Source organism: Notamacropus eugenii, chromosome 2, assembly GCF_028372415.1.
Source record: "Notamacropus eugenii isolate mMacEug1 chromosome 2, mMacEug1.pri_v2, whole genome shotgun sequence".
NCBI classification, from domain to species: Eukaryota; Metazoa; Chordata; class Mammalia; order Diprotodontia; family Macropodidae; genus Notamacropus; species Notamacropus eugenii.
Window position 1 is genome coordinate 216487341 of NC_092873.1, and position 19594 is coordinate 216506934.

At 39.9% G+C, this 19594-nt stretch overlaps 1 protein-coding gene across 1 annotated transcript in view; it reads right to left on the reverse strand.

Moving 5' to 3' along the window:
* The window catches only part of LOC140526797 (mediator of RNA polymerase II transcription subunit 23-like), a 39855-nt gene extending 28757 nt beyond the window's left edge, over positions 1–11098 (reverse strand). Inside the window, 2 exon segments of the mRNA XM_072643332.1 lie at positions 9520–9662; positions 10835–11098. Coding sequence (XP_072499433.1) covers positions 9520–9662; positions 10835–11043 — 352 coding nt within the window. The 5' untranslated portion in view covers positions 11044–11098.
* Between the last annotated feature and the right edge of the window lie 8496 nt (positions 11099–19594).

A 19594-nucleotide genomic window follows, 5' to 3' on the forward strand; every position in this document is an offset into this window, starting at 1 on the left:
TTTTGTTTTAACAGAAGAGTTTTTATAGTGCGGTTCGCACGCTCAACAATGGCCTGACCTGTGGGATTATATGGGATGCCAGTAATATGAATAATAGAAAATTCTCTACAAAAGGCGGCAAAGGCAGAGGAAATATAAGCTGGCCCATTGTCTGTCTTTATGGCTCGAGGCACCCCAACCATGGCAAAGCAACCATAGAGGTGGTCGATCACTGCACGGGCTGTTTCCTTAGGCTGTATAGAGGCCATAATAAAATTGGAGGCCGTATCAATACAAACATGTATAAGAACTTTGCCAAAATGTGTTACATCCATTTGCCAAAGATCGTTAGGGAGATCACCACGGGGGTTAACAGCGGTGTCTCGAGCAGGAGGGCGAAATGAGGCACAATTGACACACTGTTTGACTATTCGATGAGCGTCTTCTTTGGACAGGCCATAAAGGCGTCGCAAAGATCGGGCAGATAGGTGATACTTATCATGGGCTGCCTGTGCTTCTAAATGCAGAGGGAATATAAGGGCTTTATCTACAATATCATTACCCTGATAAATGGGTCCTATGGTGGACATATGTGAGCGAATATGCAATACATAAAGAGGAGTAGAGCGTTGTAACATGGACTCTTGAATATCATATAGGATTTGAGCTATAGTTGAGGCACGGGGATTAATGAGGGCAAAAGGTAAAGCAGCAATAGCATTTGCACAATACAAGCTATCAGTAACAAGATTAAAGCTCTCATTAGGTAATATGGAGAGAGCATATTGTATTGTCAGCAATTCATTTTTCTGGGCTGAGGAATGCTCGGTGGTGTACACCTTAAGGAATTGCCTGGAAGGGATATAAACCGCAGCCCTATGGTTTTTAGTAGCATCTGTAAAAACAGTGGGTCCCGTAACTGGCTGTAGAGATACAATAGTAAAAGGCATATGGATAGGAAGGACTTCCCATCCTCTAAGCGCTGGGGGGAGCGGAAGCTTTATGGTATTACACATACATAAAAGAGAGGCCCATTCTGGAATCTCATCGGAGAAGCACCTTAAGGCTTCCTCTGATGCCTCTAAATTCAAAATGGGAAATCTGCCAAAAGCCAATAGGCAGCGCTCGGCACCTAAAAGAAAAAATTGGGTGACCATTCGCCATTTATGTGGAAGGGCCTTTTTGTTGCGAGGGGGGTACAGCCACTCCAAAATGCCATGTGATTGATAGAGGCACCCAGTGAAAGTACTGGCTTTTAATATAGTGGCATAAATGGGTTGGTTGGGTTCCTGCCGCACAACAACTGTGGAGCATCTGTTGAGGATGCTCTTGGCTGCCATTAAGGCCTCGGATGTCCAATGTCTGGGTGAAAGCAGAGCGGGATCCCCTCGCAGCAAATCATACAACGGGTATAATTCACCATCAGGGATAGGGGTAACTGCCCGCATCCACTGTATAGCGCCAATCAGCTTTTGAAAATCGTTGAGAGTGGTGAGCTGAGAAAGATCAATGCTCGGAGGACGGCGAGCAATCCGTCCTTGTTTCAATTCATGGCCAAGATACTGAAAAGGGGGCATAGTCTGTACCTTGTCTGGAGCCACAGTTAGCCCGTGGGCAGCTAAGGTATCGACCATAAGTTGAGTAAGCGCCATCGTGGAATCCTGACTAGGTGTGGCAATAAGAATGTCATCCATATAATGAATGATAATGGCCTTGGGGAAGCACTGTCTGAGTGGGAAGAGGATGGCGTGGACATACATTTGGCACATAGTAGGACTGTTTGTCATCTCTTGAGGGAGCACAGTAAAATGATACCTTTCATATGGCTGCTGGCGATTTTCCGAGGGAATGGAAAAGGCAAATTTGACTCTATCTTGCGGATGTAAGGGAATGCTATAGAAACAATCTTTGATGTCAATAATTGTCATACTAAAATCTCGGGGGATCGCAGCAGGGCTAGGGAGACCAGGTTGTAGCGCCCCCATAGGCAGCATGCATTTATTAATCTCTCTAAGGTCTATGAGCATGCGCCAAGATCCATTTTTCTTTTTTATAACAAAAATAGGAGAATTGTAAGGGCTTGTAGTGGGCTCAATGCGGCCCTGCTCCAAAAGGGAAGCAACTATAAAGCGTAAGGCGGTGAGCTTTTGAGGGGTTAGGGGCCACTGCTCAACCCACACAGGGGTCTCGGTTTTCCATGTTATAGGTGGGCTGCTCACCGTCACAGTGGCCCCGGAATGTTTAATTGAAGGTGTTCTGGGGTGGTAAGGTGTAACCCAAGTTGCTGAAGAAGGTCGCGCCCCCAAAGGGCGTAAGCAAGGCCAGTCAATTTCAAAGGACTAAAATACCCCTGATGATTCTCAAAGGTCCAATTCAAATGTTTAGCAGCCCGTAGTGCCAAACTGGCACCCCCTACTCCAGCAACCTGGGCAGCACCATCGTTCACCGCCCAACTGGGGTCCCATTGGGATGCATTAATAACTGACACATCTGCTCCAGTATCGAGCAGACCCATGATTGGACGCCCTTCAACCAGAATCTGTATCATGGGGCGATCGCCTACAATGGGAGAGCACCAATTAATTTGATGGGTGTTCTGCTCAGGCTCTTCAATCCAAGGCAGGGAGATACCCCTCCCAACGGGAGTCCCTGGGGCAATATTTATAGGATAACAATGCGGGTTAGTCAAATAAATCGTGGAGGACCCACTGGACAACAATTGAGTATGGACTATGAATGGCACATAGCCGGAGGGTCCCACCACCAAGCGGGGAAAGGGAGCGGGGGGCACATCAATCCCTTCAGTATGCCAAGGCCTTATAACTAAATCAGTGTCTGAGGGATCCGTGGCAGATGTGCATACTAAGGTTGTAATTTTTGGAGTGCTTGTTGGTACTGCTGCGGATACGACAGGGGTGCAGAATTCCCGGGCTGGGGGGCAGGGGCAGGGCCTACAGCCTCCACTGGGAAGATCTGTTTCTGGGGTCGGGGGACCCCCCGAGGGAGGCCCCCTTTCCCATTTCCCGACCGAGGTGGTTGAGGCTGCTGCTTTAGACGGCAATGTTTGGCAATATGGCCCGGTTTCCCACAGCGAAAACAGGTGGGCCATGCTCCCATTTTAGCGACAGGGCACTGGCTCTTAAAGTGCCCCATTTGGCCACAGCGATAACATTGTTTCTGGGCCTTGGTACCTTGAAGGGCCTGAGTCACCCCTTGGGCCACCGCCGTCACCATGGCTTGGTGGGTGTCTTTAGGTGGAATGTCTAACAGCCTCTCTACTATCTCCTCAAGGGAGGTGAGAGGCCCCAAGCCCGCTAGGGCTTGGGAGCATTCAGGACGCAGGCCATCTCGGACCAGCTGAGTTATCAGGGAATCCGTTCCTGGTCCCGAGCCAAGAGACCGCCGGACCGCAAGCTGGACCCGACTCACAAAATCAGTGGGGGACTCGCTAGCCCTCTGCTTTAGCCCTACCAACTTGTCCCTCATAGTCCCCGAGGCGTCAATCTTGGCAAAACCCCTAATATGACAATACTGAACTGCAGCCATCACCCGAGGATCGAATTGGAGCTGGTCAATAAGCTGCGAGTATGGCCCTGCCCCTGTTATCATATTCACAGCGTCCTCTGTCTCTGCAATATTGTGTTCCTTGACATATCTGAGCGCCTCTTGTCTAACGGCGGCGCCATAAGCCACTACCTGCCCTGGTGTAAGAATAGCCCCCGACACTTCCTTCCAATCAGCTGGGGCCCACGGCCAACTGGCTGTGGTATTCGCAAGGAGATGTTTCACATAAGGTGATGAAGGGCCGTATTTGGAGACGGCCTCCTTCAGTTCTTTCAATAATTTGAAGGGCACCGGTCGATGGAAACGGTTCTCGTTTCCCATTGGATCCCACTCCACAATGACAGGGTAAGCGCCGGCCCCCTCCCACTCCTCTAAATCTATCTCCTGTCCCTCCGCCAAAGCTGCGGATAAGCTCTGAGTGAGTACACTCAGAGGCTCCAAGGGCCCGGACCACCCGTAGGTAAATGACCGTGCTCTGTGATGATTGTGACAAGGACGTGGCGGCTGGGGAGAAGGAGAGGGCATTCAGCCCGACCTTGGGAGGAGTGGGAGTTCCCAAATTCCGTTGAAACTTCTTCCTGCGAGTTCCCCAGCCCTCTCTTGCTGTTTCAGGGACTTCCCATTCCTTCTTGAGTGTTCCTCCCTCATCGGACTTTCCCTTTGTCTTGGGAACTTTCCACTCCCTCTTGGGCGTTCCCTCCTCAACAGACTTTCCGTTTGTCTCGAGGGCTTTCCAGGGGACCTTCCACTCCCTCTTGGGTGTTCCCTCCTCATCAGACTTTCCCTTTGTCTCGGGGGCTTTCCACTCCCTCTTGGGTGTTCCCTCCTCATCAAACTTTCCCTTTGTCTTGGGGGCTTTCCACTCCCTCTTGGGCTTTCCCTCCTCATCAAACTTTCCCTTTGTTCTTCCCCTCGGGGCTCTAGAGTCCCTGCTTGCACATTCTCTTAACATACCCCATGGATATAAAGGCTTGGGGTTGGGATCATCCTCATCAGATTCCTCTTCTTCTTCTGTCGTCCCTTGAAGGGACTGCTCTGTCTGGGTCTCGCCGTTTGATCGCCAGGGGGGACGGGGATCTGAGCACAAAAGTGCGGCAACCACTTGAAAGAACGTAAAGTCCTCCTCTGTTAATACACCCGGGTTCACCCTCTCATAGGCAACCATCTGTTGTCCCACTATGCCCCATTTAGCTGGGTGTAACACACAATGCTCTAGCCAAGGGGAGACATCCCAGATCTTTTCCACAAATGCTCTACAGTCCCGAATGTGGGGCTTAAGCCCATAGATCTTACAAAGCTTATACAGCTGACAAGCAAGTACTCCTTTATCTTCGGGCTTTAAACTGGGAAAACTATTTCCCTGACCCATCCTGGCCGCTTCCCAATATTAAGACTGCCTGAATCTTCCCGCAGTAGCGAGGCAAGGCCACTTCTCAATACTGAGGCTGCCTGAATTTTCCCGCAGTAGCGGAGCAAGGCTACTACTGCAGGGCAAGGCGGATTCTCCTCTCCCTACAGCGGTCCCTGTTTGGGCGCCAGATGCCCGGGGCGACTCCCGGGCCTTCGCCTTCTACTTACCTATCCCTGGTCTTCGGACGTCTCCGGTCCCTCTCCCGGTTAGGGGAGGGCAATAAACAGGCAGAGCACCCGAAAAGAGTTGCAGTCAGCAAGCTTTATTGCATTTCTTCTCTCCAGCTCTCGTGGTCATCCCCTTTTATTATCCCCTGTCTCCTCCCCCGTACCTCCCATGGGCGGGTGAGCTCCTCCCAAGTGCCTCGCCGTGGGTGGAGCCAGCCTGTTACCAGGGCCATCCCAGTACCCCACAAGGGGGCAGGTTCAGACCCTCAGGCATCTCACGGTCCTCACGGGGGACCCCGGTCCAGAGCTGTCCCCCAACACATGCCTACATGGGAAGATGCTATTTGTAACTCATGAGACCTTTCTCATTATTAGGGCAGTTAGAAGGAATATATATATAGGCAGAGGGCACAGGTGTGAGTTGAATATAAAGGCATTATATTTAAAAAATAAAACTAAGGGGTGAGAAAGGAATGTACTGGGAAAAAGAGAAAGGAAGAGGTGGAATGGGATAAATTATCTCACATAAAAGATGCAAGAAAAGCTTTTACAGTGAGGGGAAGAGGGGGAAGGTAAGAGAAAGTGAGTGAACCCTCTTCTCATCATAACTGGCTCAAAGAAGGCATAACATTCAATTGGGTATAGAAATCTATCTTACCCTACAGGAAAGTAGGAGAGGAAGGAGATAAGAAAAGGGGAAGGAGGGTGGGTGATAGAAGGCAGAGCAAATTTGAGGAGGGTATAGTCAGAAGCAAAACACTTCTGAGGAGGAATAGGGTGAAAACAGATAATAGAATAAACAGGGGTGAGGTGAGGGGAAGGGTTGTGAATAGGATGGAGGGAAATAATACCATTAGCAATAGTAACTGTGAAAAAAATTTTTGAAGCAAGTTTCTCTGATAAAAGGCCTCATTTTTCAAATATAAAGAACTGATTCAGATTTATAAGAAATAAGAGTCATTCCCTAATTGATAAATGATCAAAATATATGATCAGTTTTCAGACAAAGTAATCAAAGCTATCTATAGCCATATGAGAAAGTGCTCTAAATCACTATTGATTGGAGAAATGCAAATAGAAACACTTCTGAGGTACTACTTCACACCTATTAGATTGCCTAATGGAACAGAAAAGGAAAATGACAAATGTTGGGAATGGATGTGGGAAAAATGAAACACTTAATGAACTGTTGATGGAGTTGTGAATTGATTTAACCATTCTGTAGAGAAATTTGGAACTATGCCCAAAGGGCTATAAAACTATGTGTACCCTTTGACCTAGCAATACCATTACTAAGCCAGTGTCCCAAAAGATAAAAAACAAAGAGAAAAAGGATCTATATGTACAAAAATATTTATAGCAACTCTTTTCTGAGGATAAAGAATTAAAAATTGCAGGGATGCCCATCAACTAGAACAAGTTGTGCTATGTGATTACAGTGGAATACTATTGTACTATACATAAGAAATGATGAGCAGGATGCTTTCAGAAAAAACCTGAAAGGCTTGCATGGGCTGATGCAAAGTGAAATGTACTGTGTACAAAGTAAGAGTAAGAGTCTAAGAATGTGAATGACTTAGCTATTCTCTGTAATACCATGATCCAAGACAACTCTGAAGGACTTATGATGAAAAATGCTATCCATCCCCAGGCAAAGAACTGCTGGTGTCTGAATACAGACTGAAGCACATTTTTTTTTACTTGATTTTTCTTGGGGGTTTTTTTGTCTGTTTTCTTTCACAAAATGACTATTATGGACATGTTTTGCATAACTAAACATGTATAACCTGTATCAAACAGCTTGCCTTCTCAATGAGTGAGGAGAGAGGAAGGGAGCGAATCTGGAACTCAAAACTTTTAATAACGAATGCTAAAAATTGTTTTTACATGAAACTGGGGGAAAATACTAAATAAAGTAACTGCAGACAATATAAAACACTTGAGAGTCTACCTGCCAAGACAAACCTAGGAACTATATGAACACAATTACAAAACATTTTTCACATATAAAGACAGATCTACACAACTGGAGAAATATTAATTGCTCACTGGTAGGCCAAGTTAACATTCAGTAAAAATGACAATTCTACCTAAATTTACTTATTCAGTGACATACCAAAAAAACTACCAAAAACTGTTTTATAGATCTAGAAAAAAATCATGACAAAATTCATCTGGAAGAACAAAAGGACAGGAATATGAAAGAAATTAATAAAAATAAATGTAAAGGAAGGTGGCCTAGACATACCAGATCTCAAACTATAGTATAAAGTGGTAATCATCAAAACAATGTGGTACTGGCTAAGAAATGGATGGATCAGTAGAACAGGTACATAATACACAGAATAGATGGTTATAGTAATCTAGTGTTTGATAAACCCAAAGATTCAAGTTTTGGGGATAAGAACTCACTATCTGACCATGATTGCTGGGGAAAAATGGAAAACAGTGCAGCAGAACCTTGGTATACACCAATATCGCACACCACATAACAAGATAAGGTCAAAATGGGTACACGATGCAGACATAAAGAGTGATACTATAGACAAATTAGAGGAGTATGGAATAGTTTACCCATCAGATCTAAGGATAAGGAAGAAAATAGGACCAAACAAAAGACAGAGAGCATTACAAGATGTAAAAGGAATGACTTTGATTATATTAAATTAAAAAGTTTTTGCACAAACAAAACCAATGCAACCAAGATGGAAATCAGAAATCTGGGAAACAATTTTTATAGTTAAGTGTCCCTGATAAAGGCCTTATTTCTTAAAAATATAGAGAACTGAGTCAAATTTATACTATAGTCATTCTCCATTTGATAAATGGTCAAAGGATATAAACTAGCAGTTTTCAGATGAAGAAATCAAAGCTATCTATGGTCACATGAAAAAATGCTCTAAATTACTATTTTATAGATTAGAAAAATGCAAATTAAAATAACTCTGAGGTACCACATCAGATTGGCTAATATGACAGAAAAGAAAAATGATAAATGTTGGAGGGGATGTTGGCTAATTGTGACATTAATACACTGTTGATGGAGTTGTGAACTTATCCAACCACTCTAAAGAGCAATTTGAAACTATGCCCAAAGGGCTATAAAACTGTGCACACCCTTTGATCCAGCAAAACTACCACTAGGACTGTATCCCATAGGACTAAAAAAAGGGAAAAGGACCTACTTGTACAAAAATATTTATAGCAGCTCTCTTTGTGGTGGCCAAGAACTGGAAATTGAGGGGATGCCTATCAATTGGGGAATGGCTGAACAAGTTGTGGTATATGACTGTAATGAAATACTATTGTGCTATAAGATGAGTAGGATGATTGCTGAAACACCTGGAAAGACTTACATGAACTGATGCAAAGTGAAGTGAACAGACACAGAACGTTGCACACACTAACAACAATGTTGTATGATCAGCTGTGAATGACTTAAGCTATTCTCAGCAATATAATGATCCAAGATAATTCCAAAGGATTCATGATGAAAAATGCTATCCACCTCCAGAGAAAGAACTGATGGTGTGTAAATGCAGATTGAAGCATACTATTTTTCACTTTCTTTTTTCTGTGGTGTGTTTTTTGGGGGAGGTGGGGGGTGGTAGCAGTGATCTATGTTTTCTTTTACAACAACACAAACACATATATACACACATACACAAACGTGTATATGTTTTATAATATATATGATTGTATATGTATAACCCATATCAAATTGCTTAACATTTTAGGGAACAGTTAGGTGAAGGAGAGAATTTGGAACTCAAAATTTTAATTTTTTTATTTATTTTTAGTTTTCAACATTCCTTTTCACAAGATTTTGAGTTCCAAATTTTCTCCCCATCTCTCCCCTCCCTCACCCTGAAACATAGTGCATTCTGATTACCCCTTCCCCCAATCTTCTCTCCCTTCTATCACACCCCTCCCTTCCCTTATCCCCATCTTCTCTCTTTTCTTGTAGGGCAAGAAAGATATACCCCATTACCTGTATTTCTTATTTCCCAGTTGCATGCAAAAACAATTCTCAACATTCATTCCTTAAACTTTGAGTTCCAACTTCTCTCCCTTCCTCCCTCCCCATCAATCCCCACTCAGAAGGCAAGCAATTCAATATAGACTATGTATGCAATTTTGCAAAAGACTTCCATAACTGCCATGTTGTGAAAGACTCCATCCTATCCTGCCCCCTATTTATTCCACTCTCTTGTCCCTCCCCTAAAGTGATTACTTCTTATTACTCCCTCCTCCCATTTGCCCTCCCTTCTATCATGCCCCCACCTCACTTATCCCCTTCAGAACTCAAAATTTTAAAAAAAGAATGTTAAAAATTGTTTTTATATGTAATTGGGAAAAAATCATAAAATATTTTTAAAAAAGAAAATTTGCTCTTACTAATAAATCCTTTAATGCCCAAGGATTCTATTTCCATGTAAACCAGTAAACGACTATAGGTTTCCACTAGGGCTGGGGCCAATGCCACGCTGGATTTTGCATGTGCCAGTTTTATTACCCGTGTAGCAATACTGTGAATTAAGCTGTTATAAAAGGAAGAGAGGGGAAAAAAAAGTTCAAATTTTAGGTATGATTGACAATAATAGCTCAATTTATAAATAAAAATTTAAATAAGTTTTGCAAAGCACTTTCTTCACAATAAATTTTGTTATTATCCCCATTTTACAAAAGAACTGCGGTCCAGAGAGGTTAAACAATTTGTACATAATCATTCAGCTAATGAGGTGCTGAGGTAGGATTTGAAACCATGTCTTTGCCTCCACCTCCGGCACTCTTTCCACTATAGCACTGTTATCTCACTTTCAAACAAAAATCGGAATCAATTCTTTAAGCTATTATTTAGAATATTTGAGTGAGCTAAATTGTTCATATTCTGCAACCACAAGCATAATCTTGACACTATGTAGTTTTCAATCTAATAATAATTAACTATTTACTAAATGCTTACACATGTCAGGAATTGTGCTTCAATAAACTCATGGAAATGTTAAATTTGGCGATTTTCTATTGTTAATTTCATGAAGATATTGCTTGTATACTCTAAGAATCCAACTATATAACATGTACTAAATGCCTACTCTAACTAAAATATTGTTGTAATTGCTGACACAAAGAAGAAATAAAGTTCTTGTCTTTAAAAGGCTTACAAGTAAGAGGCAGAGGAAAAGATTCCAATCATGTACAGAAATAAATATGTTAGACTGCAATAAATATCTAAGGAAAGTTAATGAGAAAGGCATAAGATAGGCTTGCTTTGTGTGGTAGGGAAGAATCAAGACAGGCAACATGAAGAAGTTCGTATTTTAGGTGAGATTTGAAGAAAGATGTGGAAAGAATCTATTTTAGGCATGGAAAATAACTGTATGTAAATACATGTTAGGACCAGTAGAGAGTAGGATAAGATTGGGGAATGGCTTGTAGTAGTTGGGAATGCAGGGTACTGTGAAAAAGCTAAAAAGTGTGTGTGTGTGTGTGTGTGTGTGTGTGTGTGTGTGTGTGTGTGTGTGTGTGTGACACAGAGAGAGAGAAAGAGAGAGAGAGAGAGAGAGAGAGAGAGAGAGAGAGAGAGAGAGAGAGAGAGAGAGAGAGCGCACACATATACAAGGCACCAAGGCAAAAATCTAAAAACCAAACAGTAAACCTGTTGATATCAACTGAATATAACACCAGACCCAAAAGAAATGAAAGAACATACCTCATTTTAGCATGCATTGTAAGGGAATCCAAGAGGTTCATTGGTAAGGGGGTGATAGATCCTGATGCCATGCAATTAATTCCAGGGAGAGAGATTCTCATATTTCCATTGCCATAAATAGTCTCTACTAGAACTCCCATAGGTAATGTGAAACATTCTGAATTTGTAGAGTATGCATTACACAACAAGGCAATCTTATAGTCATTCATCTGCAAATTTTTATTTCGAAGACTTTGCTGCAAGAATCTACGAATATTAAGTTAAATTAAATATAAAAATAGATGTAATATACCACAAACTACAGTTGCAATACAAATTTTTTTATTTTCAATCTTTTGATTTTAATCTTTGAACAGAGATAATGTCCCATGCCATTTATACTATGTTCCAACCAACTAAACTACTTATTTTTGCCATATATATATTGTGTGCGTTTACTGCTTTAATGCCTTTGTTATCCGTGCCAAGACTGCCCTTGCCCCTTCCCTCTTCCTGACTGTTTTTTAAGGCTCAACTCAAATGCTACCTCCTTCTCTTCTTTCCTTTCTACCAACATCCATCCGTAATGACTTCCTCCCTGCCTCCAAGACATCATATATAGCTGTATTTTGATCTTTCTAATAATGCATTTATTATAGTCCTTTATCAAGTATTACATCATATTATAATAATCTCTAGTACTACAATTAATGTAAAGATGCTTAGAATGTAAGATTCTTATGTATTTGTTACCTGTTGATTAAAAAAGACTCAATAGAAATGAAATCTTAACGACTGTAATAAGAAATATATTTGTATATAAATATATTTGTATATAAATCATGCAATATTTTTTGAAAAACTTAAAAATATGAGAAATAACTTTGTTCAATGACCCTTTGATCATTGAGAAAAATCAAGAATAAAAGTGAAAGATTTAAGATCACCATTATAGGTATTTGCCACTATAAGAGAGGATACCCTGCACTGGGTTCAAATGAAAAAGAAAGTTCTTCTAGTGGATGAAACCCTAAAAGTTCTCCTGTTTGCAGGTGATATATTATTGGTTTCATAAAGCCCCAAAATAATACAAGGTTTTTTTGATGAGTTTTATGATTATTCAAGAGATTGTCCTAACAGTCCTTACAGAAAAACCAAATAGATTTTAAAATGTCTATTAGATGGTCAGGCTTTTGACAGTACGTAGGATTGGACCAGCACCTTATACCATATCCCACAATGCATTGTAAATGAATGTGACCTTAATACTAAAGAAATTATAAAAAATTAAAAGAGAAACAAATCATATATCTCTTAGAGCTATGAGGAAGAAAGGTATTATTAACCAAACAAGAGATAGAGGCAATTTAAAAAAAGATAAAATTGATAACCTAGATTATCTAATATTGAAAGCCTTCTGCATAGATAATATTGATGAATTTAGGATAAGAAAGGAAGGGTTGAACTGAAAAATCTTTGTATCAAATTTCTCTGATAAGGGTTTGCTATCCAATATTATAATGTAATACAAGTATAATAAAATATTAGTGTGACATAATGTAATATATAGTTATCGCCATTCTCTAATATTATAAATAGTCAAAGTATAGGAACAAATAGTTCTTAAAAGAATCGCAAAGTATTTACAGACAGAACATGAAAAAATGATCCAAAACACTAATAATAGGAGAACTACAAATCAAAACAACACTCTGCAAATTGGCAAAAATGACAAAAAATGACAACGTTCAATGTTGAAGAGGTTGTAGAAAGATACACACAGTGGTACATCATTGGTGAAATTGTGAAATAGTATTACCATTTTAAAAAGAAATTTGGAATTATGCAAATTAAGTAACTAAAATGTCCCTACTTCTTTGAACCAGAGGTTCCATTATTGGACTTACATCCCAAGGAAACCACCAACAAGAAAAAAGTTTCCATGTACTCCAAAATATTTATATGAGAACTTTTTGTAATAGCTAGGAATTAGAAATTAAGTAAAGTCCATCAGTTGGGGAATGGCTAAACAAATTGTGGCTCATGAATGTAATGGAATATTGCTATCCTATAAGAAATTATCTTTGTGATGAATACAGAGAAGTATGGAAAGATCTATATGAACTGATGCAGAGTGACATAAGCAGAGTCAAGAAAATAATATGCATAATAACTACATGAGCAAATGAAAAGAACTACATACCTTATAAATATGTGTTTGTGTTTGTCCTTCATTGCCAAAGAAGACCATGCCATCAGAGAAATAATGACATGACTTGTGCTTGACTTTGTTTTGAGTGAGGGAGGGCTGTGCAGGTCACCAGCCTCACTTCTCCTCCAGAGCCATCTGAATCCAGTGACCAGATATTCATCAGGATGACTGGAGATGACCCAAGATGAGGCAGTTGGGGTTAAGTGACTTGGCCAAGGTCACACATCTAGTGAGTGTCAAGTGTCTGAGGTGAGATTTGAACTCAGGTCCTCCTGACTCCTGCACTGGTGTTCTATCCACTGCACCACCTAGCTGCCCACATATGTAAATGTAACAAAACTATAAAGACCAAGGAGGACTCAAATGAAGAGATATAAGAAGACACCCTCAACTTAACACCTCAGGGAAGTAGGAGGTCAACAGGCACTGCATGAGTTTTCACATTTTTAAAATTAGTTGCACAATTTTTTTTCTCTCTCTAAAATATACTGTTATATAGAATGGATTTCTGGGAAAAGAAGAGGGAGAGACACTTAGGATAACTATAGTGATATTAGAAATAGAAAATATCAAGGAAAACTAACTTTTTAAAAACAAAAAATCATGAATTCTGAAGAATCAATGACCCAAAAGGGATGGAAAGACACATCGCAGGTATAAGCAGGCTGTAACACATGTCCAATTATGACATATGCACAAGAAACAGCATAAATAAAATTAATTTGATCATAACTATATGATATATATTGATATAACTATATGATCAGAAAAGCATATGAGTCTGTCATGACAGTATAGGCAATCCAGTTCAGGTGAAGCAGCAGATTCCTGGAGGGAGAAACAGGCAACACCTGCATGTAGCAGGTGAATCAAACCCCTGCCACCACCTCAGCCAATACCTCCCATTAGACCCTAATGGAGAAAGCTGAGGACCCTGAGTCTAAGACTGCTAGTAATAGCAGTGCCACATAAAGCATCAGCCTTGCTTCCAGCCTTTCTTCTACAACCATCATTGAGGAGAACAATCCCTGTGGGGAACTGATCTTCCATCCTCACCACCACCACCTCTTCCACAAACAATTTGCCACCAACAGGTAAGTCCAAGAGCCCCTGGAATGACAGTGACTCCTAAACCTGTCCCTACTTCTAGCCCAGCTTTCACAGACATCAACCAGGGGAGCAACCCCTATGGGAAAGAGGCAGACCATGTATACTACCTACCAACCAACTGCTACCCACAGGGAAGATGAGCTAGTTTAGCTGAATCAGCAAGGCACTCGGAGGGAGAGGCAGGAGGTGGTATGTCCCAGGCCTGTCAAATCACAGCTCCCATGGCAACCACTACCTCCTCTCAGATAATGTTGGAGACAGCACAGGACCTTAGTCCACAGGGAACAACCTTCCCTCACCTCCTCCTGACCAACCCTTCTTCCAGCTCAGCCTACGCAGCCATGAATGATCCCAGGGACTCAAACCATTATGCTGCTGCAGATTCTACATCCTTAGCAAACACAGTCACTATAGACCTAGAAGAGAAATTTCTTGCTATTCAATTCTTGTTAAATGGTTCAACGTGATAAATGGATATCATTTTTCAGTGGAAGTAACATAAACAAAGATGAATCACCATCTACTTTGCTACTGTACCTTAAGGACCGCAGGGTCATTCCATCTGATTAGGAGCTGCAACCTCCCATATTTGTTACTTCCCCAAGTAAAATGTGAACATTTTGAGAGAAAGGACTATCTTGTTTTTCTATTTGCATTCCCAGCAAAATATCTTGCACATAATAAGTGCTTAATTAGTTAATTTTAAGAAATTACTGTTAAATATTAAAATCTATTTAAATATTTATATTTTAATATAATTGTATCAATTCAGTAATTTCTAATTAATTATTAAATAATTCATTGAATAGGTATTAATAATAAAGTTAAGTTTTGATTTGCTTAAATTATTAGACTGTAGGTTCCTCAAGAGTTCCTTTTTATTGCCTTTGTATGCTAAGTACTTATTATAGCACAGTGCCTAGCCCATATTGTGCTAGTTGAATGACTGACTAATAAATGCTTTTTAATTAATTCATATAGTGAGTGTGAAATATAACAGATGGATAGCTCAAGTGCTGCACTGGTTTCTATGAAATTTAAACATGTATTCAGAGAGAGAAAGAGAGCCAGACAGCCAGCCAGCCAGAAATACTTTTCTACATATTTGGTAATTTTTCTATGAAGGATTAATGGGAAAACATGGACAAAGAATGTACAGAATAAAAAGGTATAGAAAAATTGTGATCTCTTCCAATGGGAGGAATGCACACATTGAGTAAGTCACACATCTATTGAAGTATAAAAAGTATAGTTATCTAAATATACCCCTATTAGCTTATCTGCTCCATTAAAAAATTCACAATGCTTAAACACTGAGTCTAGCAAAGTGCTTTGCATAGAGTAGCCAGTTAATAAGTGTTGGATTGAATAGAAGATTGTTAGAAGTAGCACAGTCTCCTTCCATCAAAAAGCTTTCTTTTACCTAGAGGTAGCTAAGTGCTACAATGGATAGAGTAGTGGAGCTAGAGTTAGGAAGACTTGAGTTCAAATCTGTTCTCAGACACTTATTGTGTGACCCTGGACAAGTCTCTTAACCTCTATTTGCCTCAGTTTCTTCAACTCTAAAATGGAGATAATTATAGCACCTACCTTGCATAATTGCTGAGAATCATCCAAAAAAATAGATAATTTTAGAAAAATACTTAGCATAGTTCCTGGTACATAGTGAACACAATAAATACTTTGTCCCTTCCGTTACTCTAATTTGGTTTGTATTATTGGAGTATTTAATGTTTCTACCTATCCAGTATTTCTTGAATTTGAATTAAATGGTTTTAGATTAAGATTGATTTAAGTTAATGAAAGCTTAAATTGCTCTAAGACTTTTGGGACACCCTTTCTAAGTGCTGGGAGAATTCACATGAAAATACTGAATTAAGTGGTAGAAATATTTGTTGTCACTATATTTATGTAGCTTTCATGTGACTCTGGAAAGTCAGAGGGTGAAATAGAATTTTTTAAATGGAGAAGGAAGAAGTATGAAGAGACCTACTTACCCCATAAGGAACTCAAAATTGACTTTAATAGTAATGCTACCTTTCATAAATCAGTTATACAGATTGCAATAAGCTTTGAAAATCTGTCAGCAAACCGTAGCAACTGATATTTACATAATGCTCTAAGATTTGTCTTGTGTGTATGGAATGTTATTTAAGTTTCACAACAACCTTAGGAGATAGGTTTTACCTGCATTATTATCCCTATATCAGGAAACGAAGGCATTATTGTATGATCTGGAATTCCCCTGACTGGGGAAACCTGTACCTCCCACATAACTATGGGTTGTTCTTTTGGTACTGAAGGAAGAGGCCAGGTATCTCCAGGTGGATTGTAGGTAGTAGTGTAACCAGTCATTCATTATGAATACTTACAAAACAGGGGCAATCTGTGGTCAGCCAGACAATTCAGTAGATCTCCACAAAGAGCCCCCCAAATTCCTGTGGTAATTATAGAAAACAGAGAAAGGGAGGAGGAGCTACAGAATGCATTACCACTGATTGGTGGATATTTTTGATTTTCTGCTTAGTAATCAGCTTGGGAGTTAAGCCAATTCTATGCCCAAACATAAGTTTGTGTATTGATCATGAACCAGTCAAATATGGTTCCTGGCATTTTTTTTTTTTTTGGCTCTCACAGGTCATAGCGTCTAAATTTTGACTCAGTCTTTAATGTATGATTAAAACTATAATTTGTTAACAGGCAGCCATGTTCAGGCTTCTACCTTTCACAGAGTTTAGATTTTTATGGTTTGAATTTCACTTATTTCTGTATTCTATGGTTTTCCCCAATAGGAACCCTACAATTGTCAACTTTGGAAACTGAGGTACAAAGAAGTTGTATAAATTGCCTATAGTCACACAATCAGTAAACTGTCCGAAACAGGATTCAAACACAGATTTTTTGCTATATAGTTAAAACCTTATCCTTTATATCTCATTGGAATTCTGTTTTTATAGCTATTGCTTTTCTGTGATGGGCTTAGGGGTGATGGCTATGAGTGTTGAAAACAGCTAGCCCTTGTTTCTCATTAACCATTACCTCCCTAGTTTCCTTTGTGGTGGGGGTGGGGGGAGAAAGGAATTAATTAGAAAGGACATTTGCAAACCTTGGTCCTGTAAATATAGTATAATCTCCTGCAATATCTTCCCATTTGAGTTCACATATCACCTGAAATCTATCTATGGACCCATATAACCAAATAACCATATAACTAAGTTTAGGGTCTAAGACCAGATTTGAATTTGAGTCTTTCTGACTCCAGGCTTAGTGTTCTATCCACTCCACCACCCACTGTTTCTTCCAGTTGACCCCTTGGGTCCATGGATTGATTTCAAGTGATCTTTGAAGTAGGGGGAAAAAATACATCTTTATTTCCACTAATTCAAATTTAGCATTTCCTTCAACCATTTATAAAAGTTATTCTGAAAAATGTTCTGTAAGCTGCCATAAGACTAAGAACCCCTGATTTATACTGCTACAGTCATTGCACCTATTGTTTCTTTGATTGCTTATGTTCTTCTACTTCTGATTTATTATGGTTTTTTTTTGCTAAAAAAGAAAGATTGAATTCATAGTAGGCTTGAGGTTTCATTGAGTACCCAGCACCCTGAGAGGCTCTGTGGAGGACAGAAGATATTTAAGGGAAAAGCATAAGTCATGGTACCTGCTATCAAGAAGTTATCAGTATTTTTAGGAAAATATTTCTATTTATATATGTATGTTATGTATTTTTAACAAAAAATACACACATATACACATATATAATGTATATATACATAGAAGTATACATACACTTCCATTTAATGTCAATATATGATTAAGTGTCAAATGAGAGGTAAGGATAAGAAGTATAAAAGAAATTCAGTGAAGAGCTCCCTGTGGCTGATAGAATCCCTAGGCAAGGCTTCATACAATAAGTGAGATTTGAGTGAAGCTCTGAAATATAGAACCACAAACATACATTAAGAATCAGTAGTTTTGGGATAGGAGGGGCATCAGGAGGGAGGACATGGTAGAAGGGTAGACAATGTAGGTAAAAGTGATAATGAGCAAAGTGTGTTTGGGGGACAGTGATGAAACTAGCTTGGCTGTAACGGAAGGTTCATGGTTGGGGATTAATGGGAAACCAAGTTGCAAAAACAGATTGTAGCCAGATTACAAATGTCCTTGAAATCCAACCAGAGGGGTTTTATTGCTGCCTAAATTAATAGACAAAAAGGTATTCTTAGGCCTATAAATGATAACTAACACTATCTTGCTTATGGTTCACAGAACTGAGATCTGGAAGAAACAATAGAGATCAGGTAGACCTGATTCTTTTTGCGTCATGGTGCAGGTTTATGAAACCTAGAGACACTGCCTCAGAATAATGTGGGGTTTTCAATAATTCAAAGAAATGATAAATTTCATTTAAAAGTTAGTGAAAGTGAAGATGTCCTTTTTTTCCCATCCAAGATCATGGATCCCATGAAATTCATGGACTCCATATAAAGGCCCCCACTCAAGAACAACCCCTCAGTTCACAGATGAGGAAACTTGGATCCATAGAATTTATTTGCCCAGGGTCACACAAATAGTTACTAGAAGAGATGAGAACTGAAGCAAGTTTCTTTGAATTCAGAATCCGCTTCTCTTGACATTGTACCATAGTGTTTCTCTTGTTTTATAACTCACCATTGCCTTCTCTTTTTCTGTTTACCATAACTTAGAAGGATTAGAAGGGAGTAGTCCCAATGACCAAATCCCAAATGATTCAAGAATAAAGTCATATCTCCACTTGGAGAAGGAGCAGGAAAAGTAGTTCTAGACTGGGAAAAATATTAGAACATGGAGGAGTCCCAGGCAAAGTTATGAGAATCCCAGGGCCTATGAGTGCTCCAAAGGGTTAGAACCCATCTATCTTTTTTCCTTCTTTGACAGCCACGCCCTTTGTTACTCTTTACTAAGTACACCCCCAAAAATAAATAAGTTCCTTGACTTACTTGTCTAAACTACCTCAGATTACATAAAGCAGAACTTGGCAACATAGAGTGCCATGCATGCTAAAGGTGCTAGGGAAGGTGACTAAGTGAATGGACAAGCCTGCCCCAGACAAAATTAGGAAGTGGGAGATTTCTCCCTTGGTTCTATGCTGATTTCTTCCCTTCTCTGAAGCATTACATGCCTCCTACCCCCCAACCCCAGGTGCCTATCTGTAAGTTATTTTTATTGAGTTAATGAGTACCAACTAATCCTCATTCTACATTAAATAATAATTAAAGTATTAGGTAGTGACAATTTATGGTGTGCTCATCTTCCTCCCAGGAATATTTGCATTTTAAAAGATTTTGGAGAATAGAAAATTATTTAAAGCCCCAAAGAATAAAGCTTCTCAGTGCAGTTTTAATTATATTCTGTCCTCACTTATTATCCAGAGTGACTTTTCAGGTCCTCCTTTTGATACTAATTAAGGTAATTTT